Source organism: Erpetoichthys calabaricus, chromosome 4 (genome assembly GCF_900747795.2).
Source record: "Erpetoichthys calabaricus chromosome 4, fErpCal1.3, whole genome shotgun sequence".
Classification (NCBI taxonomy): Eukaryota; Metazoa; Chordata; class Cladistia; order Polypteriformes; family Polypteridae; genus Erpetoichthys; species Erpetoichthys calabaricus.
This window is the reverse complement of record NC_041397.2, coordinates 327,837,680-327,865,398: the sequence shown is the minus strand read 5'-3', so window position 1 is coordinate 327,865,398 and position 27,719 is coordinate 327,837,680. Positions and strand designations below refer to the sequence as shown.

At 39.7% G+C, this 27,719-nt stretch overlaps 3 protein-coding genes across 4 annotated transcripts in view; 1 reads left to right on the top strand and 2 right to left on the bottom strand.

Moving 5' to 3' along the window:
• LOC114643553 (protein NLRC5-like) overlaps positions 1-27,719 on the bottom strand; it is a 5,922,889-nt gene that overhangs the window by 2,512,925 nt on the left and 3,382,245 nt on the right. The gene's annotated exons all lie outside the window — the stretch shown is intronic.
• Positions 1-27,719, bottom strand: part of LOC114642560 (NACHT, LRR and PYD domains-containing protein 3-like) — a 691,964-nt gene that overhangs the window by 109,906 nt on the left and 554,339 nt on the right. The window contains exons 3-9 of the mRNA XM_051925830.1: positions 27,353-27,700; positions 25,961-26,242; positions 16,696-16,800; positions 16,581-16,607; positions 11,399-11,437; positions 10,136-10,153; positions 4,640-4,806 (exon numbers count right to left, since the gene is read on the bottom strand). Of these exons, the coding sequence (XP_051781790.1) occupies positions 4,640-4,806; positions 10,136-10,153; positions 11,399-11,437; positions 16,581-16,607; positions 16,696-16,800; positions 25,961-26,242; positions 27,353-27,700 (986 nt within the window). The remainder of the gene's footprint in view (positions 1-4,639; positions 4,807-10,135; positions 10,154-11,398; positions 11,438-16,580; positions 16,608-16,695; positions 16,801-25,960; positions 26,243-27,352; positions 27,701-27,719) is intronic.
• Positions 1-27,719, top strand: part of LOC114641960 (NACHT, LRR and PYD domains-containing protein 3-like) — a 592,098-nt gene that overhangs the window by 450,182 nt on the left and 114,197 nt on the right. The gene's annotated exons all lie outside the window — the stretch shown is intronic.

The window sequence follows — 27,719 nt, the reverse complement described above, 5'->3', positions numbered from 1 at the left end:
TGTCCCAAAATTTCATCCAGATGCTTCTTAAAGGTTGTCAAGGTTTTTCCTTCAACACTATGTCTTGGTAGTTTGTTTCAGAATCTCACCACTCTTTACGTAAAGAAGTCCTTGCTGGCTTCAGTGTTAAATGCACTTCTCCTTAATTTATACTGATGTCCTTGAGTATGTCATTCACCCATAAGCTGTTGCTGGATCTACTTTATCAATGGACCAGGATTAGGTCCCCACGTAATCTCCACTGTATGAAACTAAAAAGGTTTAAGCATCAACAATCCCCCGCTGACAATACAACCTTGAAAAAAAGAAGGATCACAAACATCTGATCATGAAAGAGAAGAAAGTGAGAAGGTTGGGCTGTGCTTGACTATTAAGAAGACAAAGTTCATGACAACAGCAAAAAATGTGAACGTCAATATGAAGATCATCAATGAAGAAATCAAAATGGTTGAAGAATTCATCTTTCTTGGCTGTAAAATTGATTGAAATGGCAAATGCACACCTGAGAAGACCAAAGACATCAGCCTGGCAACTAAATGTAGATTGCTCAATGCTATCATTTTCCCAATAGCAACATATGGCTACAAACCCTGGATGATGAGAAAGGCAGACAAGTAAAGGATTGATGAATTTGAGCTGTGATGCTTGAGATTTTTGTTACGCATTCTTAGAGCAACCAGATTAACAAGCCAATTAGTTCTGGAACAGATCAAAGTGAAACTCTCACTAGAGGTTAGGATAACAAAGCAAGAGCTCTCCTACTTTGGTCACATCATTCAAAACAGGATGCTTAAGAAGGACGTCAGGCTTGGAATGGTCATTGGCAAATGAAGAAGAGGCTGCCCAAGAACTCGCTGGCTAGACATCATCAGGAAAGATACTGGAGTGAAAATAGCAGAACTGAAAGAAGCCATGAGATATCAAAAGACCTGAACAGCATTGATCCAGAGAGTGGCTGAGAGTCGTACTCGACTGAATGGATAAAACAAAAGAAAACTTAGAGAGTCAAGGCTGTCAAAAAACAGGGCCTGTTAAAGCCCAGTGAAGAGTGATTTTGGACTATACAAGAGATTTGTTGTTGTTAAAATGAACTAAAGGAGACACAAATACAATAAATACTTTTAATACACTAAAATTAGAATCAAAGGAGCATGAGAAGCAGCTGATGTACATGAAGCATTTAATAAGTTCAGCCGTTAAATTCTCAGTTAGCGATTTCATGTCCATCTTTGTTAAAGGTGCCTTTGTAAAAGAAGAAGTAGCCATACAGAATATAGTGGACGGCAGTAAATAAATCTAATCTTCTATGGCCAAGTAATTGACATGTCATAATACTACAAGGGGCAGAAAACAGAGACAAGAGCCATGTAACAGATACTAGCTTTGGTTTAGACAAACATTCAAATAGTAAATCTAAATAAACTATAAAAATGAGGCAGATACAATGGCAAACTTTTACATTTTGCTTCATAGAAGCAAACTTCCTGGAGGCCTGCTGTACATCTGCAAGCAATGCCAAGCAATTCAACCACCTTGATCAAGTGGCTGAACATGAGGAGGAGGAAGATGAAGAGATTGGTGTGTGCTGTAACAGAGACAGATGTTCTTTAGAGAAACAGTGACGCAGGAGGAGACTTTAAAAGGGAAGAGACAAGCAGATGACATATTAGACAGAAGTCCAGAAAAAAGTCAAATTACAACAAGGAACCAAACACATCTTAGAATTCTCTGAAGTTCAAAGCCAAAGTTAACAATGTACAGCCTGAAATACTGGCATTCTTCTAAAGGAATTTTAATTGTCAATAATTCTCGATTCCTCACATCATAATTTGCTCAACCGTGGTAAGTTTCTTTGATTAAATGTCACAAGTATGAAACATCCCAGAAAGCCTTTGAGATAGAATTGCACCTACAGGAATCTCAAGTTCAAATGACAGCACAGAGTCTGGATAAGGAAATATGGCTGTCCACGTGAACATGGATTTAAACGTATTGAAGGACTCTTGAGCCAAGTGTGTCCTAAAAAATACTGGGAGATTTCTTAGTAAGAGTAGTTATGGGACAAATGGTGGTACTGAAATTTATGATAAATTTATGATAATAATTAGCAAAACTAATAAATCTTTACCCCTCAAATACTTTCCAGATAAGAACAGTAGAGACTTTTGATGGATCCACTCTTAAGCTTAACTGGTTGGTTTTGCACCCCAAAAAATAACTTAAGTCCTGTAATATTCACATTACTTTAGTTTGAGAAACAAATCTATTTCTCCATAGAGATGACTTCCTTAATGTGAATGATGTGCTGTTCAACATTGTTAAAAAAATTAAAATATCATCAATATACGGTAGACGAGCACGTAATGAATGTCTAAAAATCTAATTTACAAATGGCTGGAAAACAGCTGGTACCTCAGCTAAACCATAAAGCATGCTGAGATATTCTGAATGTCCTGTGGTGTATCACATCCTGCTTTCCACCCGTCTCCCTGGTAAGTCCACACCAAGTCACAGGCACTATACAAGTCTAATTTAGTAAAAAAAGGTACTATCAGTTATTTGTTTTAGAAAAAATGAACTAGCAAAAGTGGTTAGCGATTCTTAACAATTATCTTATTCAGCTCACTTTAATAAACAGAGGGCTGTAAGGTACCATCCTTTTTTAGAGAGTTACCAGGTGGTCAAATAAAAGCTATTCTGATGTTTTCAGGAATGCAGTCTTCCATGGCTTTGGATTCTTGGCAGTGATTGTCATTTTCCTTTTCCAATGAGGAATACAGTCAATCATTTTTACTGAGTGCAGTCCTCAAAACAAAACTCCCTCCAAGATATTCATTTGTTTGTGTTCCTGTTGATCATGGGTGTCAGAAGCTTATGCCAAGGAAATCCTAAGAAGACTCAAATATGTGCAATTTATTTATTCAAAATGGAGAGACCCAGTTAGAGAGAAAGTGCTGTAGTGTTAGTGTCTGCAATTCCTTTACCAGTAGGGGCAACGTCTACAGGCAAAATGTGTAATGTCATCTTCAGGAATGTCTAATTGGTCCACCAAACTAGAACTAAGAAAGTCCTCTGCAGAGTTAAAGTACACTAATACCTGAACATAAAAAAATATATGTTGATGCAAACATGTACCATTAAATTGATTTTTACTTGTGGAACACCACTTGCACTGCAGAACAAGACGGAGGCATTCCTCAGTAACTTTGGACAATTCATTTTGAAATGCTTGGACTCGCCACAATAAAAACAAAGCCCTTGTCTCAACCACTTGAATGTCTTCCTTTCAGTTTTTTTCCTCCTATCGTCTTCACAGTTGTTTTTCTCAGATCACACACATTGTCCAGTTTACCCTCACCTTACATTTCAGAGGAGCACTGATTACATGTTTCTACTATCTTCTCAATAAGTAGTTCTGTTATTTAGGTCTTATTATTCAGTATACTCAGCAGACAGCTCTTCTAAATCTACCTTATTTTTATTAAGCTCAGAGTCTGAATGTAATGTTCCAAGTTCATGTTCTGCCATTACAAAGGAAGAGACAGGGCAGTATAAAAGGAGCCAGGGCCAGAATGTGAAGCCAAACTCAGATCGACATGCCAGAGCCAAGATGTAATAAAGTTAAAACAGTACTGAAGGGCCTAACCCAAAATGCTAACCAGGAAATCAAAGTCACAAGTATAGGTTTATTGTTAAAAGACACACCATTGTCCAAGGCAAAACGTTAATTTGAACATCCACAAACCTGGACAGTGTTTTAACCTGCAATGCTAGTTTACATATTGTCACCCCAGTGCCAACCCACATCTTGATTTCCAGGACTGCTTTCCCAAAAAACAAGTAGTTGTATCTTAGCAATGACTCTTTCAAGAAAGTGACTCTCAATAAACAAAATGGTGTTATGTTCAATTTCACAACATAATGATAAACAAAATAAACAAGGCTGAAACAATAAAACAGCAACAAATAAAACCTATCAAAGAATTGTCATAAGTTCAAAACCAACGTTACAAATGATTAGAACCTACAGAAATATTTGTTTATCCTAAGAAAGTCTTCTCAAATATCAGCTATCATGACAGACATCTGATGAAATTTCCTAATCTATCCTCAGCTGATTTCTACAGGTTCACAGTGGAGTCCATCTTTACTGGCTGCATCACCTTCAAGGATGGCACCTGCTGAGCCCAGGGCCACAAGGCACTACAGAGGGTGGTAGTGGTAGTCAAAGACCTCAGCCATCCAGTATGGCTGCATTTTAGGACTTTTGTTACTCTCACTAGTATATTCAAGGAAGACCAATTTAAACTACAACCTTGAGTCTACTCAGCAGCCTCCCAAATGGATCACTGCATGAGTCAACCTGACTTGTGTTTTATATGGATCATCTGCTGTTGTATTTATTGTCTGATATTAATACTGTGTTGTCATCTCTAGTCTGGATTACACGTGGTAAGTACACAAGATGATAAACCTGGCATTGAACTGACACTTGGGCAAATATGTGGCAGAGGAAATTCAATGTATGTAAGTGTAAGCCTGACCTTCACACCTTTTTCTGTTTCCAGTCCTGTCACAGCCAGTAACATGTATAGTCAAACCACAAACCAGTTAAACCAGTAACAAGGAGACAATTCACCTGTGCTTCCTCATTTGTGAGGATCTGCTTGGTGACCAGGCTCTGCAGGACGCTGCTGATATCCAAGTTCATCACATAGACCAGCTGGGGCTTGTAGTGCTCGGTGATCTTAGTGAGATCTTCAGAAGTGAATTCTTTAATAACTTTAGAAAACTTCAGAGTCAACCCTGTTTTGACACGAAAAGAGAAAGAAAATAAGAAATTAGTGCTATGCTAATGGCTAACAAATATGAACAAGTCCCTGTAATTTAAACCTCTCCACTTCTGTCTTAGTTAACCCTGTGGCAGATGTCTGGAACTCCACAGCTTCACTCACCTCTCCTCTCTTCTCCTTTGGCCTGCACTGTGACCCTCTCTGATGCCCTCTCTGACCTTCCTGACATTGCTCATTACACTGGCTGACATGTCAGATTGGACAAAGAACCTCCAAATGAACAGGGTATGTTATTTGAATAGAAATCCGCCATGGCAGTGGCCCATAATTAATTTAGAAGGCTTTCATTGCAGTTCAAATCTCATGTTAGAATTCTGTGATTTTTCACCCATTGATAACAGATCAGTTTTTCATTGACACCATTTCATTAGAAATATTACATATTATTATTTTCTGATTTATGTTTGTATGGTGATAGTTTTTTCGTATGGTGCTTGCCACTGAGTGCAGACACAGACCACTAAAACAAATTCTCAGATAAAATGCAAAACAAGCTTTACAAATTGCATAATGAGAAACCCGAGTGGCCACGATCAATTGTAAGAGAAAGTGAAAGACATAGTCAGATACAGTCAGAGTCCTGGAGACCTCGGTCAACAAGCCACCCACTGCCTGCTGGTCATTCTACTGTAGTCTGTGCTGGCCATCCAATCTAATGACAGAATCTTTCCAGTGATTCCAGTGTTCCTGGTATTTCAGATGTCTTTCTATGGGCGGGAGAACAACTTGGCAGCAGAGCAGTGGCACCAAGTGCCACAACGGTGTTGCAAGCAATAAAACAGAAATGAGATGAGTTAGTAATAATTTATAAATATTGAATTACTTATATTTCAGTAGAAATGACTAACAAAATGAGAAGCAGTGCACATAACTAATCAGCAGCTCTAGTCAGGGGATGTTGGACTAAAGTCATGATTCTTCCAAAGGGGCATCTTATATTCGCAGCAGATTAGTCCACAGCTTCAGGGCCTTCTAACTAAAAGCTCAACTTCCCACTGTTATTTTATAAATCCTTGGAATCATAAGCAGGCCAGCATCATGATATCTCAGTATATGCTCGGGTTTATAAGTAATGGAAAGTTCAGATATGTAAGCAGGGCCTCAGTCATTTAAGGCTTTATATGTTAAAAGGAGGACTGTGTGATCTGCTCTGAACTTAACAGGGAGCCAGTGTAAGGACTTGGGAACTGGAGTCATGTGTTTAGTCTTTCTGGTTTTTGTTTTAATTCTTGCAGCAGCATTTTCAATGAACTGAAAGCTTCATAAAGAACAATTTGAACAGCCATTGAATAATGAATGCATGAGCCTAGTTGGAAACACACCTTCAACTCTAATGTTTTTAAGATTGAAAAGCCCACATTTAGATGGTTTTGTAGTATGCATTTTAAAAGACTAGGGGGCTTTGCCCCCTGCTCGCTTCGCTCGCCAACCTCTGTGTTTGGTTTTCCTGATACACTCTTTTAAGATTTTTTTTTCTTTGAATTGTTGCTATTTCATTAGTTTCACTTTTATTTCACAACTTCTGTAAAAACAATATTTGTAATCTTGCGAGTCCCAATATGCTGAATCTTTTTAATGAGGTCAGGACAGGTTTTTCTGTTTGGAATTTCAGCACAGACAAAACGATTGACATCATCAGCAGTTAATAATTTTTTTTAACAAAGTAAAAAAGTAAGTAAAGTTCTGCATTGGACTCCTGTCTGTAAAGTTGTGCTATTTTCCTCTCACAGTTCCAAAAGTACATGGGGTTACCAAGGTCATACCCCAGCTTTTCTCTAGGTTTTTCTACAAATGCTAGGCAGAACGTTTTTGACTCCTGGGTTAAATGTAGCTTTTTAAATAAGCAGACAGATAAATATATATACATGAACAAAGTAACCAATAAATGCATGTGCGGTAAACTCTGTTTTTGACATTCTCAAGATTCTTTATTTGTCACATGCATAGTTATACAGGACAACACGCAGTGAAATGCATCCTGATCCGCTTATCAAAAACTGTGCAAAGTTAGAAGAATATCAGTTAGATTAAGAAAAAGTCATAGATTGAAAGGTAACAGTATAGTAGAACATAATAAATAAGTAAAATTATGTGAATAAAGTAGAATTAAGTGTTAAGGTGCAATAGTGTAGTGATTATTGTGCAAAACCAAAGTTAGACTGGTGCATAGTTAAATGAGGCAGTTTGTTTGTTTGCGCTACTGCGATCTTTACTTTCTTTTTTTATATTTTCTAATTTTCCTACTTTCTCCACATGTGTATAACGCTGTTTTTTTTTTTGTTGGTTTTTTTTTTGAGCCTTTCTAATTTCACTGGTTTCATTGTCTCTAACCTGCTCTGCATGTGTTTAGCGTCAACGTTTGTAAACGTCATTATGAAGTTCTACTTTGTCATTTTACTCATTGTCTTTTAATTCTGAGCTGTACAGTACAATACATAGAACAGAATAAATCCTCAATACAGTATAAAAATAAAAATTCTAGAAGTATGGAGTAGAATTTCATATTAGATGATATCACATAATATGATTGGATTTGTTTTAAGTCCTGGAGACCTCATTCATCAAGCTGCCTCCCCCATTTTGCCATTCCACATCTGAAATAGCGCTAATCCGATGAAAGGACCCCTCATTCTCACGTCCACATTCATCAGGGATGACTTTACCTTAGGCAGACAATCTACAATTTAAAGAGATTGTTATTTTCTTGTGAATTGTTACATATGCATTATTTTCATTTTTACTTTAAAAACTTTTGTAAAAACAATACTTGTCATTTATTTTCGGCCATGTGCCTAGTTACATCTCTTTCTTCCCAGATGTATAATGCTGCTCGTGTTGTGAAGGGGGGGGCATGTGTCTGAACGTACGCTAAGGATATGCCTTTGGATCATTTGCTGTCTTTCTGCTGCTTGCTAGCTGCCTCTTCTGCCTGTCGCATGTCGTTGTTTTAAGAGCTGGGAGCACATGATGCTTGCCTGCCAAAAGCAATCCAACAACTGCTAGATTAGAGGTCTGTTAACTTGTTTTAAATGATGGCTCACTGCCTGGTCTCGCGTGACGTTGTAAAAGCAATACATGTCTTTTATTTCTGGCCAAGGGCGTGGTTAAATTCTTTCTTGCAGGATTTATAACGCTGCTTGCGTTCGGTTGGGGTAACTGCTGTCACAGCTTTCTCCACATGTGTATAGTGCCGTTTTTTTTGTTTTTTTTTTGAGCCTTTCTAATTTCACTGGTTTCATAATCTCTAATCTTCTCTTCATGTGTTTAGCATCAATGTTTGTAAATGTCTTTATGAAGTTCTACTTTCTTTTATTCATTGTCTTTTAATTCTGAGCCGGATTGGACGTGCTATTTTTTCAATTCCACTTGTTTCGGGCTGATAATTACTTTCCTTATTTTCTTAATTTGCACCTCGATTATTCTTTTTTGCTCTTTTTTCTGTCCAACGCATTTGAGTCTCTTTTCTCCACGCCGATTGGACGTGCTTTTTTTCCATTCCACTTGTTCCGGGCTGATCATCACATTCCTTATTTTCTAAATTTGAACCTCAATTATTGTTTTTCTTTTTAGCATTTTTTTCTCTCCATCGCTTTTGGGTCTCTTTTCTCCACGCTTTTCTTTCTTCTTCGTTTAATCATCGACATTTCATTTCTACCCTATTCATTTCTACCGTATTGACCTTATACACTTTATATGCACTGAGAGCCCTGGAGCTGTGTGTGCTGCATGACTGCCTTTACACTACTGATTTGTTTGTTTTGATATTGCTTGTAAGTAGGGTGTGTCTTGCAAGACTCTCATTCTATGTTCCCGCGAGACGCACCATGGCAGGTCTCTTTCATCTCGCGGGTCTTTAAATTATCTTCCGAGAAGATCACATATTGTAGACTATCAGGACAGGGGACAGGATTTCTTTTTATAATAGAGAGACATGATAGTGTGAAAAATAATGTATAAATTAGATTAAACCAATAGTAATGCTGAGATAAAAAGTGACAGAATGTTCTTGTGGTCTCACCATTCCCCACAATAACTAACAAGTTGTACTCATCTATCCATTCTTTTAAGTCACTTACATAATTAATTAAGAATACCACTGGAGAGATGTCATTTGATCTAACAATACATGAGGATTATTATTTTTGTTGTTGCTTATTATTTTTGAATTAGTAGTCGGAGCGATCTTTAAAGAGAGTTTTTTTATATTTTCTAACACTCTCTGTCCATGCAGTTTGTTGTTCTCCATCTGCACTCCAGTGTTCGACACTTTAATTTAAGAGCTTGAGTGTTCTCATTAAAATAGGGAGACTTTCTATGTGCTTCAATCACTTTTGTTTTAAGGGAGTCATTGTTATTTGTTTCATAATTAAATTTGACATTCTCAAAATATCTTTAAATTTTGATGTAGAGTTTCAACCAACACGTCACATTGTCTTTGTTTTAATCTGCAAATGTATTAGTAAGTTTAAAACCAAAAGAAACGTAATTAAGTAGCAATCAGAAATAACTTAATTTAATGGAGTAATATTTAAATTTTGAATCTCAACTCTGTAAGTAATAATTAGATGTAATGTGTGTTTATGACTGTGAGTCGAGCTGTTGACAATCTGACATAACCTTATTGAGTTTAACAAACATTTGCTAAAAGTGACATTGTCCTCATCAATGAGTACATTAAAATCCCCCATCTGCACTACATTATTCTAGTTTATAGATAGTTATGGTTATGACATCTTTGCTCTGCCATTTTGCATTTTGGTTGCTATGGCATGATGAGTTGCTGGTGGTTGTGGCTACATATGTGTGCATGTACTATATGTGGTAGCCATTTTATTTAAGGCCAGGCTTCATGCTTCCTTATTGTCTAAATGTTGTTTCAAAGAAAAGACTCTTTTGTTTAGCCTGAGAAAATTACACCACTACACCCCACCACTACCATGAGTTTGCTATGTCGGTGCCCTGTTTAAGTTAGTTTTCTTTTTGGACAGACTTTATATGTGTAATAAAATTACAGAGAATGCAATGCAAATGAATTCTTAGAGGTCTTCTAGCTGCATTAATGTGAACTCAGTTAATACAGGACATTCACTCCATTATTGTATGGAGTCAACTAAAGTGTTCATAAGAACTTGAAATTTTCCATCTCTTGTAAGTCATAGTGGAATGACAATCAGCGACTCAAGCCATATCTGTCTCTGGCTGATGCTACCTGCAACTTTAGTGTTCACTGTCACTGAACTAATAAATGAAAGGTCACCCAAGTGACGAGATCCCAGACTTACCTGGATGCTGTGTCATCTCTGAAAGAAAAAAAAGACAAAACTTCTGTTAGTAAATTCACAAAATGTTTCTGTTTTGTTTGCTTTCTCAGATTCCTCCTTTCACAAAGTCTGTTCATATAAATGGGGTGACTTTATTTAGACACAGATGGCAAACACAGTCTGCTCTTTTGTTGTTTTGGTGTCCTCTTGTCCCTCTGTAACAAATCACTTCCATTTACTTAAAAAATCACTCAATACCCCAAAATGACAAAGTGAAAACAGGACTTTAGGAATTGTTCATGAGGGAACAAAAATATTTTACAAGATTTTAGGCCAAGGCTTCAACATAACCAAGTGTGAAAAACTGAAGGAAAATTTAACACTTTCTGAATCAACTGACTGCGGTGGGTTGGCACCCTGCCCAGGATTGGTTCCTGCCTTGTGCCCTGTGTTGGCTGGGATTGGCTCCAGCAGACCCCCGTGACCCTGTGTTTGGATTCAGCGGGTTGGAAAATGGGTGGATGGATGGATGAATCAACTGAATACCTCAAGTGACATCTTGGCAGCTCTGCATTAACTGAGGACACATATTAATCCAGCAAGGAGAGTCAAACACCATGCAAAATAACAAAGTGTGGATTTGATTGTGGATTTGATCTGCACCTCTGAGCAGCGGTTATCATTTATGTGGCCTCTTGTTCTTTTTGCACTTTAATTTATGAGCACACATTTAGTGATTCACATGTTGAACAGAAAATTTGATGGCAAGATTTCAACTCTGAGCATTTATTTGACAAAATGAAACAGGCAAATTAAGACAACATTGTCTCTTATTAAAGTCAGGGTCAAAGGGCACTGCGACAGAAGCCAGAGATCAGCCATAGTTGGCAGTCGCTCCAGGTGACACTCACGCTTAATTTCACCAGCGACTTAGGAATCCTTGGGCAAGTCATCACTAAATTAAATGATGTGTTTTCATTTACAGTTTGTATACTTCCTACTGTATATTGTTATATTCCTGCAGAGGTGAAAAGGAGATCATAAGATCATAATGGAGATCATAAGACGTTCTGTGTGTGTTGATTTTTACCAGACTGAGAGATCACAAAGAAGTGTCGTTATTGCTCTGCTAAAGCACTACACTGATTGTTAAGTGTCCTCTTGCTCATCATTGTGGCTCCTTCTTTCATCTGCTTTAGGTCATTTGGTACAGTCAGTGACCTCATGCTTATCAAGAATAGTCTGTTTTATTTTTATTTTATTAAATTGAAGCATCTATCTTACCAGTTTCCTTCAGCAGGTTCCAGACATGGAAGAAGTTAACTGGAGAGTTGAAAAAGAAAATAAGATGTTAAGTTTTAAGAAGAACAGGCCATCAGCCCACCACAGCTCATCAAGCCCTGTTCACCCAATTTCTACAAGACATCATCAGGTCCCCAGTGTCGTGTTACACCCAGGGTTTTTATCCTGGCTTGTAATAATTTTATTTAATTATTTTGTTGTTTTTATTCATTTCAAATGATTATTTTTCTTTTTTGTTATTATTTTTTAATAATGTACAGTGACATTAAATGTGTTGCAATTCCATTTGTATTGTGGGTGGAGCCCCAGGAGGCGGGGCTACATGACATCACTGTTGCTGCTGAGTCCTCCTTCTGGCTTTATATTCCTAGTCAGAGGTGAGGCCCAGCAGTGGAGCATTGACATTGAGGTGGAGATTGTGAGTGCTGCTTTGTTCTTTTGGATTTCCTATTTTTGAAACTCTTCTGTTCTTGTTCTTTCATTAATGCTTCTGAATAGTAGATTGAACTTGGTTACCTTGGATTGCCTTGTTAGGCACATCCCATTTTCCTCTATTGTTCTCTGTTTTTAGTAATAATCTCTCAATTTATATAGATTCTTTGTTATCCATTTATTTACCATTCAGAGATTTTCTCCTGTATTTGACATTCTGAGAAATCTGTAGTATTTTGAACATCACGCTCCCCATTGTTAGGCCCCTGTAGGTCACAGCCTGCAGATAACAGTGTAGGGACTTTCCATCTTAAGTTGTGCTGCTTCTGGGTGGACCACTGATGTTCCTGGCCTTCTTTATGGATCATTTAGAGGCTTCACACACCCTTTTTGCCTTGTTTGAGACACCAGCTTGCAGCACTCACAATGTGATATTCTATTACATGATCTGGTAAATGATTCCCTTTATCTTCATCTTTTGATTTGAAGAAATACTTTAGAGTTTCTTTTAGTAACCTCTATCTGTGTGTCCATGTTAATTAAAAAAAATAAAATCGTTTTAAAGTACTACGGATATCTCTTATTTGCCAGGTCAATCAGATAATTAATAAATATTTGAAATGTGTGAGTGATGACAAAGTTAAGGGAATCTTATAATTGCAATTAAGCAAGTAGGTTTCTGTCCCTTGTTTCTTGTCATGTGCACAAAATAACAATGAAATTCATACATGAATTCTGATTACTCAGAACAGTAGACAAGAATTCAATATAAACAAAGACACACACATAAAAGTACAAATAGCATACGACACATAAGACCAAATGTCATATTGATCTTTGTGATTAAAAATGCTGCCAATACAAAATGTGGCCTTGTATCACGTATTGAAATTCTCAACACATCACAGAAACAAAACACAGAAACAAACAGAAACTAATGCAGAGGATATAAAAATCAGAATGAAAAGCTGGAACCAAAGTACACCATGACAGCCTGACTGTGTGTTGGCAGAGGCGTCTCATTTAACATCTCCTGAATGGTGTGAAGCTGAAGGTTGTCATGGTGTACCAGTGATCTGGAGTGTAAGCACCTCTCGAGGGACTGGCTAATGATATTTAGGGTAGACATTCCTTAAATTAGCTTTATTGAAGTCCTCAGCACCAATAAATTAATGCTTGTATTTTGTAATAATGCTGTACGAATTGTACAGGAATGTAAACAGCAACCGGAAAAATACCAGAGAGCTGCATTAGAAGAAAAAACAGACGTCGTGGAGGGCTTTTGTGAAGTCTGCCTCATCGGTCAATTGGCTCTTTAATATCAGGACTTGAATCTGAATTATTAAGAAGCATGAACATTGGAAAGGCACTATATAAATAAAATGTATTATTATTATTGCTATAATGAATATTATTATTATTATTAAGAAAGCTGTTTTGTTGCTCTAAATTTCTGTTACTTCTAAAGACTAAATGGTTATGTAGTATTTCTTGAATATTTCATTCTCGTAATTCTTCAGAAATTCTTCTTTGTGTGTTTGCGAGTATGAGTGTATGTGCTGTGTGGTGTTTTAGATTTTACTTTTATTATTTTATTTTGTACTAGCCAACCCGCGGCGTAGCATACGCCGCATAATTATGTATTGATGGGTGAACACTTCCTGAAAGACACAGTTGTCCAAATGGGGTTGGTTTTGAGGATACGACTGTAGGTGAATGAAAAGATGTAACTCTGGAGAGGGCAACATACAATACAGCGTTTTACACACTGCATACATCGATTCACATCGAAGTACAGACACTGCTAAGACCATGGAATACCCCTCGCAAACTGTTTTACACACTGCATACAGCTATTCACATCCGCGACAAATATGATTCTTCTTAGATGGTGCTGTCATGTCCACCCTCGCTCTCGAAGCATACACACTGCCTGGTCATGTGCCCGGTCGCACGAGCAACCAACAGAGACCCACCCACCAACTGTAAGACCATGGGATACCCCTCACAAACTGTTCTACATGCTGCATACAGCGATTCACTTCTGCGACAAGCAAACTGTTTTACACGCTGCATACAGCAATTCACATCCGTGACAAACATGCCTCTTCTTAGATAGTCCTGCCGCGTCCACCCTTGTTCTCGAAGCATACACACCACCTGGTCATGTGCCCACTCGCAAGAGAAACTCACGGAGACCCGCCCACCAACTCTAAGACCATGGCGTGTAAAACAGTTTACAATTGTGGATGCAGTCGTGCGTCATAACTGAAAAGAATACAGTGGAACCTTGGTTCACGACCATAATTCGTTCCAAAACTCTGGTCGTAAACCGATTTGGTTGTGAACCGAAGCAATTTCTCCCATAGGATTGTTTGTAAATGCAATTAATCAGTTCCAGACTGTACAAACTGTATGTAAATATATATTTTAAGTTTTTAAGCACAAATATAGTTAATTAAACCATAGAATGCACAGCGTAATAGTAAACTAAATGTAAAAACATTGAATAACACTGAGAAAACCTTGAACACCAGAGAAAACTAATACTGCAATAGTTCACGCTACCAACCGCTGGCTAAAAACACTTTTTTTTAATGAGTTTTAAGCACAGGGAAAAAAATGAACATTTGAAAAAATCCGTAATTTAATAAACCACCAAGAAAAGTAACATTGCAACAATGCACACTATGAACCGATCGCTGTAAACAGAAGTGAAAACAAAAACAAGCCCAGTGCGTTCTTTAACTGCCTTCCTACCTTATGAGTCCAGCCCTCTCTCTCTGGCGCTGCCCGTGTGTGTGCGTCTGTCTCTCTTTGGGGCTGCCTGTGTGTGTGCGCGGCTCTCTCTCTGGTGCTGCCTCTGTGCCTATATACATCGGACTTCCAATACAACTCGGAGTCCTGCCACGTGCAAAAGTTCGCTGATGACACTGCTATCATGGGCTGCATCAGGAGTGGGCAGGAGGAGGAGTATAGGGACCTAATCAATGACTTTGTTAAATGGTGCCACTCAAACCACCTACACCTGAACACCAGCAAAACCAAGGAGCTGGTGGTGGATTTTAGGAGGCCCAGGCCCCTCATGGACCCCATGATCATCAGAGGTGACTGTGTGCAGATGGTGCAGACCTATAAATACCTAGGAGTGCAGCTGGACGATAAATTAGACTGGACTGCCAATACTGATGCTCTTTGCAAGAAAGGACAGAGCCGGTTATACTTCCTTAGAAGGCTGGCGTCCTTCAACATCTGCAATAAGATGCTGCAGATGTTCTATCAGACGGTTGTGGCGAGCGCCCTCTTCTACACGGTGGTGTGCTGGGGAAGCAGCATTAAGAAGAAAGAGGCCTCACGCCTGGACAAACTGGTGAGGAAGGCAGGCTCTATTGTTGGCATGCAGATGGACAGTTTGACATCTGTGGCAGAGCGATGGGCGCTGAGCAGGCTCCTCTCAATTATGGAGAATCCACTTCATCCACTAAACAGGATCATCTCCAGACAGAAGAGCAGCTTCAGCGACAGACTGCTGTCACCGTCCTGCTCCACTGACAGACTGAGGAGATCGTTCCTCCCCCAAACTATGAGACTCTTCAATTCCACTGGGGGTTGGGTAAATGTTAACATTTAACATCATACAAAGTTATTGTCTGTTTTTTTACCTGCATTATTATCATTCTTTAATTTAATATTGTTTATTGTATCAGTATGCTGCTGCTGGAGAATGTGAATTTCCCCTTGGGATTAATAAAGTATCTATCTATCTATCTATCTATCTATCTATCTATCTATCTATCTATCTATCTATCTATCTATCTATCTATCTATCTATCTATCTATCTATCTATCTATCTATCTATCTATCTATCTATCTATCTATCTATCTATCTATCTATCTATCTATCTTTCTCTCTGTGTGTGTGTCTCTGTCTCTCTTTGGCGCTGCCTGTGTGTGTGCGCGGCTCTCTCTCTCAGGCTGCCTGTGTGCCTCTGTCTCTAGGCAGCGCGGCCTCTGTGTGAACCGAGGTTCCACTGAGGTTGACTAATGAAAAGTCAACGTGGCTCAGAGATGCATGTGGCCTCTAGCCCAGACGAACATAAATGACGGCGTTTTTTCCCAGTCGTCGCGTCCGAGTTGGTGGGCGTGGCTCTGCGAGTTGTCGTTGTATCCAATGGTCTTAGAGTTGGTGGCCGTGGCTCCTTCCTGCGTGCGCCATAAGCGGCTTACTTGTCGGCGGCTTAGTGAATCCACGCCCCTTCCGGCGTGCTTTCCATGGGTGGCTACTTGTCTTCCGGCTTAGTGAATTATATATATATATAGGTATTTTTGAAGCCCTCTGAGCCTGTCAACTGTAACAGCTTCAATGTTAGACTACTCTGAGTTTATGGACCTGGCATTTGGTTTCTCTCATATCCAAACCCCACTAATATTGTTTTAACTGTAGAGAATCTGTGAATCCCCTCATGGAGTGTCCTTTGCCCATTTAACATTTCAATGTCCCATCTCTGAGCCCACTAGAAGCCCACTTTTCTGGTATGGTGACACCAACACTGTTTTCTGTGTTTATTGTTCCCTTTTGCACACTGAGCCTTAAACCCTACATTTGATGTTTGTCTTCATGAAGTTTTATGCATTTTAATGGTCAAAGTAGATAATGTCACACATTCATCAGAAACACCTGAAATGTGGTATGTCTCAGGGGACCAAGGGCTTTATTTGAAGTGTCCTTACCTTTGGTCTTATATCTTGCATTTTTGTCTAAAACAAAGAAACAAAGAGATGACATGAAATAATCATGGTGGTCACCTTTATGTATATAATTCAATACAGCAGCTCCAGGACGCACCTTTCATTTTTCGCCATTTTAATATCAGCACAATGGTCACTGCCACATAAAAAGCCAACGATAACCAGAAGACCACCGACCAGCCAGAGATACCAGGGGAGAAAACTGAAAAAAAAATCAGACAAATGTGTGAGTGTGAGAGTTTGGAATTGAGCATCTTCAAATATGTGTGTTAAGTTTGAAGTGTTAAGCTTAGATTGAATGTCCAGCAAACAGAAAAGGTGACCAGGATTACAGAGTTTAATGACAGACATGACCAACAACATGAGACATGTGACCAAGTGGAGACACGTGATATAATTGGAGTGTCAGCTGGTGTGGTACAACAGTGTGTTATCAGCACTAGCAAAGTCCTCAGCAGTAATAAAGATGTTGTGGACAGACTTTGGTTTCCTTCTTCAGTCCAAATATGAAGTCACGCTGACTGCTTAGTCCACATTGGCTTGTTTTCTATGTATGTGTGTCACTGTTCAAATGTACTGAATGTCGCGGGGACACCCCCTGTGCACTTATAAATCAAGGCGCTATATGGGGTGTACCTGAGGTGGAAGCAGCCAAAACTGAAAGAGGTGATGTGCACAAAATATAAGAGGTGGCAGCATTAAGAGATCTGAAGAGGAGAGGAATGAAGGTCAGTAGGACCACCAAGACAGAATACATGTGTGTGAATGAGAGGGAGGTCAGTGGAATGGTGAGGATGAGGGGAGTAGAGTTGACGAAGGTGGATGAGTTTAAATACTTGGGATCAACAGTACAGAGTAATGGGGAGTGTGAAAGAGAGGTGAAGAAGAGAGTGCAGGCAGGTGGAGTGGGTGGAGAAGAGTGTCAGGAGTGATTTGTAATAAACCTTGCTTATAAACCCAGGACTTCTGCCTGTGAGCTTGTGTTTTGATTTTGGGTGCTGTTACTACCCTATTTCTCATAGTGTATTACTGCTATTGCCCCTTATCTTCTTTAATGTACAGTCTTGGAGCTGAGTAACTAAGCATTTCACTCCACATGGTACTGTGTGCAAAATTAACTCGTGACAAATAAAATTTGCTTTGCTTTGAACTAATCTGAGGAAAAAGAATGTGGCAAATTACTTTACTTTTTATCAGCCTTGCCATTAACACAGGAGACGGTCAGTTCCATGTTTGGCTTTGGCTCTGATATCGTTGTCTCCCATGTACTGCACACAGGCCCACTGGGACAGGCTCCGTCACGTACGGTGTGACTCAAGTTCTACCTGAATACTCTGAAGTCCCATTAATGTGGACAGAGCTGTCTGGAGGGTGTGAAGGAGCTGCCCGATGACAAAACCAGCAGCCCTGGGCCGGGTGCCGCCACATATGCAGTACAAAACTGTGCTGGCTAAGAGTCACTAAGCCACTAAGAGCCACTAAGCATGTTTTTGAACTGGGACAGTCCAACATAACAGGAGCTGAGCCAAAGTCTGAGAGCTGCCATAAAGATCCCTAAGGGAAGTGCTGGCTGAAGCGGTGACATGTCCGCAGGTCTTATTTCGGTTACAGCTTTATTTGTGCATGTACGACACAATCAATAAAAAGGGCATGGGCATAAATAATTGAGCCCTTCACTTGTGGTGTCAATTGTGTCCCCTTGTCCTGTCATACTTCTTCCCAAACAGTCCCTAGACTGATGTAAGTATCTGATAATAAGTGAATAAAAGGAAATGTAAATTATTGATAATTAGTCACAGAAGTGTTTGCCTACTAACAGGGTCAGATTAATGTACAGGTTTAGCTGGACTTTAGTCCAGAGGCCTAAGAAACTAGGGGCACAAGACTATGACTTTTTAAAGTTTTGTGATGTATTTCTGAGTTATTAAAATCAAACCATCATAGCACTTTAATTTAAATGAGGCGTAGAACTTGTATTGTTCTCAAAGTGGGGTACACAAGAGAAATTCTGGGGGCATCTGAAGTGTCTCAATCTACTCTATAGAAGCGTACGTAGCAGTGGGGTGAGCAGCATGCAGCACTTCAGCTGCACCTCATCACTTGAACAGTTTTGATCTGCCAGTTTGTAACTGACCTTACGCTCTTACCTCCAAAACAACGTCATGCGAATGGACAATTTCCTCTCAGTATATCAAATCAAATCAAATTAAACCAAAAGAGCAGAGTGGGCAGCACGGTGGCGCAGTGGTAGGCGCAGTGGTAGCGCTGCTGCCTCGCAGTAAGGAGACCTGGGTTCACTTCCCGGGTCCTCCCTGCATGGAGTTTGCATGTTCTTCCCGTGTCTGCGTGGGTTTCCTGCCACAGTCCAAAGACATGCAGGTCAGGTGTATTGGTGATTCTAAATTGTCCCTAGTGAGTGCTTGGTGTGTGTGTGTGCCCTGCGGTGGGCTGGTGCCCTGCCTGGGGTTTGTTTCCTGCCTTTTGCCCTGTGCTGACTGGGACTGGCTCCAGCAGACCCCCATGACCCTGTTAGGATATAGCGGGTTGGACAATGACTGACTTACTGATAAATTGCAGTGCTATGTTCATTTTATACATTTTTTTTCTTCAAAATTGCATCCCTTTTTGTGAGAATCCTTTTATATGTACTCAGTAATCATCTTCAAGTGACACATTCTGATTCACACAGTTGTTAAAAGAAATAACATTAATAAAGGATTACTAGTTATGACCTTCATGCTTCAGTGGGGCCAAACAAAAGAGAAAAAGAACGTCTGGTCTAGCTGGCCACTTTCCTAGAATTTGATTTGTGGTGTTTATTTGACCTCAATGGTGAGCTGTCGCGTTCTTCCTCTTTCTGAGTGTCTAATTGTGTTGCAGTGTGAAGCTTACACAATGGTGTGTCTTCTCTTTTGTTTAGGAGTGAGCTCGACAGTTTCTGTGTTTCGGTTTCCTTTGTAATATTACTGTCACTTGTTTGATCTTTATCATACTGTTACATTATTTTTCTTCCACTTTTGAGTTTTTTTGCCAAACAAAGTGTGCTGCAGGGGGCACTGAGTTGTCATAGCCCAGGGGCACCCAACTGGGTTTATCCGGCAGTTGACTTTATGACATAACTGTTTGTAGGGTGCAGCCATTAATATCTGGTTGGTTCAGCTCAGCAGCTAATACAGATGTTGGGTGAAGCTCCTCAGGTAAGCACTGTTACCACTGTGAGTTCTCATTCTGCCCCCCTACATTTGCACCTTACCACGTGTGAGTCAGCTGCACATTTGAACACCTCGCTACTCCAGTGAGTGTTCAGTTGTTTGTTTGTTAGCTCCGACAGAACAAAGGGGCCATTTAAACATCTGACCACCACACAGCCACAGACAGCCTAGTCCTGCAACGGTGGGGTGCTATTCATTTATTTATGGGTACTATTTGTGTGTGTGTGCATGTGTGTGTGTGTGTGTGTGTGTGTGTGTGTGTGTGTGTGACAGAGGCCCCTTATGGTTAATTGTTGGATTTTTCAAGAGCTTCAAGTGCTTTAAACACAAAACAGGAGAAACCAAAAAGTTTCACATTTCTATGTAAGTAAAATGCTTAATGAGACAAAAGGAGAATTTAAAAAAAGACAAAGATATTGAATAAGTGAGTTAAGTTTGTTAAATGAACAGGTGATTGTACATTTCTACTGATTGCTTTATTTTCTTTTTTAACATTATTAATATGTTAAATGTTTGAAATGTAAATAGTCGTGTGCTCTCTCACTCAAAGTTTGAGTGGGTTTATTGCGTTTTTTTCTTAATTAGATAACTTAGCCGTACATTCAGAATGGGCTGTTTAAAATAAGAAACCTAATATTAAATTTAGGGACCTTTTTAAAGACATGTCCTTTAGTGTAAATAGTAAAGAAAGTGTTATCATGAACATTATCTGATATGCCATTACAGGTTCAGTAACATCATGTGCCTTACAGCAGGTTCAGAAACTATTCAGAGCCCTTTATCTCATTTTGCTGTGTTGTATCCTTCTGCTCAAATCATTGAAATTCTTTTCCCCTCATCTACAACACTCAATTAGAGATGTTTGCAAATGTATTAAACTTTAAAAGAAAACCTGAAATATCCCATTGACACAAGTACCAGACCCTTACCTCAGTACTTTGCTGAGTCCCTTTTTGGCAGTGATGACAGCCTGGAGTCTTCTTGGGTCTGACGTGACAAGTCTCACACATCTGGATTTGGGGATTGGCTGCCATTCTTCTCTGAAGATCCTGTCAAGTTCTGTCAGGTTGGATGGAGACCCTTGCTAGACGGCTACTTTCAGGTCATTCAGTTTAATTGGGTTCAAATCCCGGCTCTGGCTGAGCTACTCAAGGACATTCACAGAGTTGTCCCTAAGCCACTCTTGTGTTGTCTTTGCTTTGTCCTGTTGGAAGGTGAACCTTCATTCAAGTCTGTGGTCCCAAGCACTAGAGAGCAGGTTTTTATACAGGATATCTCAGTACTTTGCTCTGTTCAGAATTACCTCATCCCTGCCTGGTATCCCACTCTCTGATGCTACCACCAACATGCTTCACCATTTGAATGGTGTTGCACTGGTGATTAGCAGAGCCTGGTGTCCTCCAGACATGACGGCAGTCTTGGTTTTATCCGACCAGAGTATCTTGTTTCTCAGTGTCTAAAAGTCCTTTATGCGCCTCTTTGCAAACTCAGTGCAGACTTCCATGTCTCTTTTACTGTGGGGAGGATTCTGCCATAAAGTGTAGATCAGTGGAACAATGTAGTGATGGTTGTCCTTCTGGAATTTTCTCCCATCTCCACACGGGTTCTCCAGATCTCAGCCAGAGTGACCACTGGTTGTTTGTCATGTCTCTTTTCATGGCTCTTCTCCCACAATTACTGTTTAGCTTGGCACTTTTTGTCTGTTAAGCTTTCCTTAGTTATCTTGTCTTTTGTCTAATTGCTTGAAGTAGGGTGACCTTGTGCAAGTATGCAGGACCTCCAGGTAACCCCTGACCTTTGAATGAAGCATCAGGTGTCTCTCTATGTAACCTAAGACAGGATGATCAAACGTCCAATATATAGACATATTTATATTAAGAGGACATGTTATCAGTTATATGCTAAACATTCTCTTCAACTGTCTCTGAGCTCTGCTTCGACCCCTTGGCATGGGATTTGCTCAACTGTGGGACTTCCTAATCATGTGCAGTCAGTTGCATTGACCACAGGTGGTTTCCAAACAAGGTGCTGAAACATCTCAGTGGTGTTCAACAGAATGAAATGTACCTGAGACAGATTTCAAGCATCAAGGCAAAGGTCTGAATATTTGTTTCAATGGGATATTTCCATTTTTGAATAATAATTTTTTGAATAATTTGCGCATTCCCTAAAATCCTGTTTTCGCTTTGTCATTCTGGATTATTGAGTGTTGAGAGAAGAAATTAATTTAAATGAATTTAGCACAAAACTGCAACACAACAAAATGTGAGAAAAGTGAAGAAGGCTGAAGACATTCAAATTGCACTGTAAGTATTATTATTATTTGTTAATTTTGGGTTTACTTATTTCACTTTGTCATTTTGTTTCTGAGTATTTTTGTGATTGCTCTTATTATTAACACTAGAATTACCAGAGCCTACGAAAAAACTCGTAAATCCGTCCCACCTTAAATCGCGTCTTAAATCCGTTTGCACCTCTCCGCCAGAGTCCTTTGTCATCTAAATGTGCTGATAAAGCTACTAGCAGCCAGCTATTCCATCCCCCCACCGACTTAGAATGAACTTCTCTCCTAGCTCAAGCCTTGCCTTGATTTGATTACCTGGGATTGAAGTGGAGTTTTACAGTGGAAATAATTCTAGCGTTATTTGGAATACACACATTTCATGTGTGTTCCATTTCTATAGTTGGCTGTGCAAACACATTTTTTGTTTTTGGATTGCGGCAGATTTGGAGACAAAGTACATGTGCAATGCCACTCCTTATTTAGGAAAAGATCCCAGTCGTCCCACGGGAGAAAGACTTTCCGAGTCTGTGGTCATAAAGCTTATGGAGCCATTTCTGGACAAAGGCAGAACCGTAACAACAGACAACTTCTTCACGTCACTTTCGCTGGCTAATAGACTGCTGCACCGCAATACAACTCTGCTTGGCACCATGAATAAAGTGCGACGGGAACTTCCACCTGCAGCTAAAGTCAGTTCAGTACACGAACAATTCTCCACGCTGGTGTTTAGATCTCCCAGTGCCATGCTGACAGTGTATGTGCCCAAAAAGATGAAGTCTGTCTGCATTCTCAGCACAATGCACCATGATGTGGAGATTGGGCAAGATAAAAAAAAAAAAACAAACACGGTCACAGACTACAACCACATGAAGGTATGCTAATGAAAAAAATATTAGTGTGACGAAGTATTCTGGTGCTCTTCTGGTGATAAAATGATTTCTTCAAAATGTCACATATATTTGTCTTTCTTTTTTCCCCAGTGTGGCGTTGACATCATGGACCAGAAGGCGCGTGCTTGTTCAGTGCGCACAGGAACACGCAGGTGGCCGGTTGCTGTGTTGTACAACATCCTTGACCTAGCAGCGATGAACGCACACGTACTGTATAAGGCATGCACGGGGTCCGCTGAGAAAAGAAGAGTGTTCATGGCTCACCTTGCAGAGGAACTTCGTCGTCGCTTCTTACAGGAAAAGGCGATGGAAAAAGAAAAGATGATACAGCGTCAACAAACTTCCGTTCTAAGACCTCAGCTTCCCCCAGGGAAGAAAGTACAGTGTCAGGTGCTCATTCACTGTAATAGGAACCATAGCACAGAGAGGTGTGTACACTGCAACAAGTACACATGTTGTAAATGTAGGAATGGCGGACCTTGGGTGTGTGGGAACTATTAATATTTGAATGTGATGATTTTATATAGCACGGATCGGAAATCAGCAGTTCTTAGCATTGCACCACGCAAGCTGTCGTATCAACCACCAACTGTAACTTGCTTTCTTTATTCTTCGGTTATAGTCTTGAATAAAAGTGCACTTTTATTTATGTGAAACCAGCTGTGTCAGATGGGGTTGTATAGATTGATTCTGAGTGTGACTGCGAGAATGAAAAGTGAATTAAAAAAAAAAAAAAAAAAAGCTAACCTTTACCAGTATCATAAGTTACACCGCCTGTTACAGACTGAAATCAAATTTATATTGTTATTCTAAAATTGTAAGAATAAGAGCAGTTAATTTCTCGAAGTGGAGCCGTGCGGAACCAAACTCACCACCCTCTGATTCCCAGTCAGGCGCTGATACCATTACGCCACCGCGGCAGTTGCAGTAAGAAAGTCAATGTGGCATGCTAACGCGGTTTTTTTTTTTTTTTTTTTTTTTTGAATGAAGGCGCACGTGTTCTTTTATTTGTACCTTTTGTGAAAGTGTTTCTTTGATATATGGACTTCAGGCTTCATACGTTATATAGTTTATGCCTACATTTTGTCATTTACTATTAGAATATGAAAAACGTTTCTGTTTTAAAAATGTGTTTGCACAGCCAACTATAGAAATGGAACACACATGAAATGCGTGTATTCCAAATAACGCTAGAATTATTTCCACTGTAAAACTCCACTTCAATCCCAGGTAATCAAATCAAGGCAAGGCTTGAGCTAGGAGAGAAGTTCATTCTAAGTCGGTGGGGGGATGGAATAGCTGGCTGCTAGTAGCTTTATCAGCACATTTAGATGACAAAGGACTCTGGCGGAGAGGTGAAAACGGATTTAAGACGCGATTTAAGGTGGGACGGATTTACGAGTTTTTTCGTAGGCTCTGGTAATTCTAGTGTTAATGGCACCAGGTTATTACACTTGTGACCAGACATCAACGTGACATGTGACATCACCATCCTCATGTTATTTAAGATGGTTGTGCACTGCACATGGCATTTAGTTTTTAGATAATCTGCAGTATTTCCATCTACAGAAGAGCATTTGGATCATTTGGTTAGTAAAGGGCCTCGGTTACCTTTGATTTTTTTTTCATTATAATTTTGGTTTTGTTTGCTGTTTCTTTAGGATGTTTTTGGCTCACAACCCTGCTACTTTATTTGACTTCTCAGACTCTTTTTCTCCCAGTTTGGATTGGCCGTTTTTCATTTTTTAGCCATGATATAAAGCTTAGATCCATGCTGTGAGTGACCCTGACTTGAAGGGAGGATTTGATGAGCTCAAACTGGAGCCAAACACTCTGACACAATCACAGTCTCGTCACCACAATGCAGATTTAATGAGCATCCATGGTGTTAACATTCAGAGTGTACTTAGCTCTTCTGCTCATGAAACCCTTCCTGATCTTTATTTGATTACATTTGATTTGCCTTCTCTCTTGACAATAAATGCTAAATTCCAGTATTTGACGATTTATTGACATCATGAAATCCTCAAACCTGAGCTTGGCAACAGATGCTGCAAATGAGCTGCCAGTCAATTATTAGTCACATGTGAAAGAGACACCAGATAAAGCTGCTCTCATCAAGCCGGAGGTAATTAAAGTGAAGAAATGAGCACACACGCCATCTTAAATAGAGAAAGCCAAAAATGGAGATCAAGAAAGACATGTCATGCACTGGCAGTATTAAAAGGCCCAATTTGATTAGTTTTACAGACTAAGAGATGAAAACAATAACAAGTCTAAGGTTTTATTCAGAAATACATCTAACATCACATTTTTTTGGTATTTGGTACACTGAATTAATCCCTGAGGGGAAATTGACTTTTCATGTGACCTTTGGAGGTCAAAGTGCAGGGTCAGCCATTGCACATTGGCCCTGGAGCAATTTTCAGGTTAAGGGCCCAACAGAGTAAGATCTCTTCTGCAGTAATGGGATTTGAACCTTCAACCTTCCAGATCTCAGCACAGATCCTTTAGCCTGAGAGCCACCACTTCACCTTATCAGATATCTGACGTGACTGACGAAATCCCAGTTAAGATTAGCAGCAAAAATGTCACGGGTGTATTTGTCTTTATTGCACTGTATGTAAAATAAGACTGCAGACTGAGATATCAGTTTTCCAAGCCATTATGACTAAGAACGTCCCAGTTAGTCAAATCTTATCAACAGCGCAGGGTATTATCAATATAACTGAACATTTACTTTGACAACATGTTTTTCACGTTTTCTCAAATATTCTCCAGATGCATTCAAATTTTCCTCCTCGTTTCCTCAATTTCCTTACAGGTGTTCAGTTTTTATACTGAATTAGAATTTCTGCTCTTTGTGTTTCAATGTAAAGTATTACATATTAATGAAGGTTTCACAATAAAACAAAATCAGATGATAGCAGCACTAAAGTCAATGAGAGGATAAGTCTCTGACCTCTGAGTACTCACCGTAGACCCCCACTTTGGACTGATAGGCCGGTTTGGTTGTGTTACTTCTCATCAGACAGGAGAACACATTGAACTCCCACTTGATGGGGATGACACTGCTGACCCTGAGGAGACCCTCATCATCCCGTTGTACTGTTATGGTGGACGCTGACGTCACATCTACACCACTCATGTCTCTCCAGGTGACTTTAGGTTGAGAGCTCCACTTCTCAGAGCTGCACTCCAGTCTAGTCTGCTGGTCCTCTGCAGTGCTGATGGAAATGGAGGGCCGAGTGCCCACAACTGTGAACAGAAAAGAATGGAAAAGTAATGAGGGGCATACAGAAAAAAAGAGATTGGCCTGTTGTGAGAAATAAAACCAATTTCTTAGGGGTTTCACTGGAAGGATCCCTTTATTTTTTTAATCAACTCACATTTATTAATTTCTTTTTTGTTCACAATTAAAACATGCAACAGGAGGACTCCTCCTGTGTTGGTGGGGAAGGAGTGGTCCCTGGTCAAAGGTCACATTTTGGGATGATGCTGGTGCTTATTTACATTAGCCACACCCACAGATCTAACCAATCCTCAGCCACTGAGGCATGTCAGGATACATTGGGCCTAAATGTACTTGACGGTGATCTCTAGCCTACTCCTGTGCCTTCAGGGTTATAAATATCACAAAAGGGCAACACCACGAAATCCTGACGTCCTGTGCCTATGGCTGAACTGTCTCTCCTGGTCTCTGTGGCATAACGTTGCTTTGTGCTCTTCTCTTCTTGTTTTATTTAGTGTTGCTGTTTTGGGGGTTTCTGCAGCAGCTTTTATTTAAAATCAGTCAGAATGACGCCGAAGCTCCTTGTGGTGTTTATCACTGATGCTCATGTTTTTCGGTATTTCCTGTGCTTTTCTCAGTTTATGTATCTGGCACTGGACAGTAATTTTATTTTTGGTTTGTGAAGTGCTTTATGATGGTGAAAACCGTTACTAGTGCTATGCAAAATAAAGATGGATTGATTGATTGAAAACACAATGTCAAACTGTTATGGCTTTCTTTTGTAAATAATTCGGCCTTAGAGACAGTAAAATGACCGGAGACTGAAAAGCTGATGCTGTATGCTGATTTAAAACTACCTTTAGTGTAAGCTGAGAGATGGGAGCAGAGTTGGGTTTAGGAGCAGAAACAGAAAATCAATGGTTTGGGACATTTGACAAGAACCAGATGGTCACTGGACATTTTAACTGTTACATGAACATCAATAGGTAAGTTGATCAAAGTGTCTGTGTCACCAAAAATAAAATAAAATAAACACTACAGGGTCTCTGCATTTTAGGTCCACATTACTGAAGCATGTCACAGCCACCAGAGGGACGGCAAACTATGAAAAACAAAGAAAGGAAGTTCAAAATGACCTTCAACTTTCAGAGTGATGTCAGCCTCCTCATTCCATGGTCCAGAATCAACAAAACATCTGTAGAGGCCTCTGTCAGAAGCACGGACATCCTGGAGTCTCAGAGATACGTTTCCACTTACAAGTTCTTCTAGGAAGAGCGCAGTCCTTCCCTTATAGGATTGAATCTGGCGCTCAGGTCTGATTTGGAGATTGTGGTATAAAAGTACTGGAGAGTCAAAGTCGTCTCGAAACCACCTGACCTCAAACCCCTGAACATTGATAGCTGGTGAGAGTGAGGCTGGTAGGGTGACATCTTCACCAACTAAAGCAAAAACAGCTGAGGAAGGTCCAATAACTTGAAAACTCTCTGAAAAAAAAAAACAAAA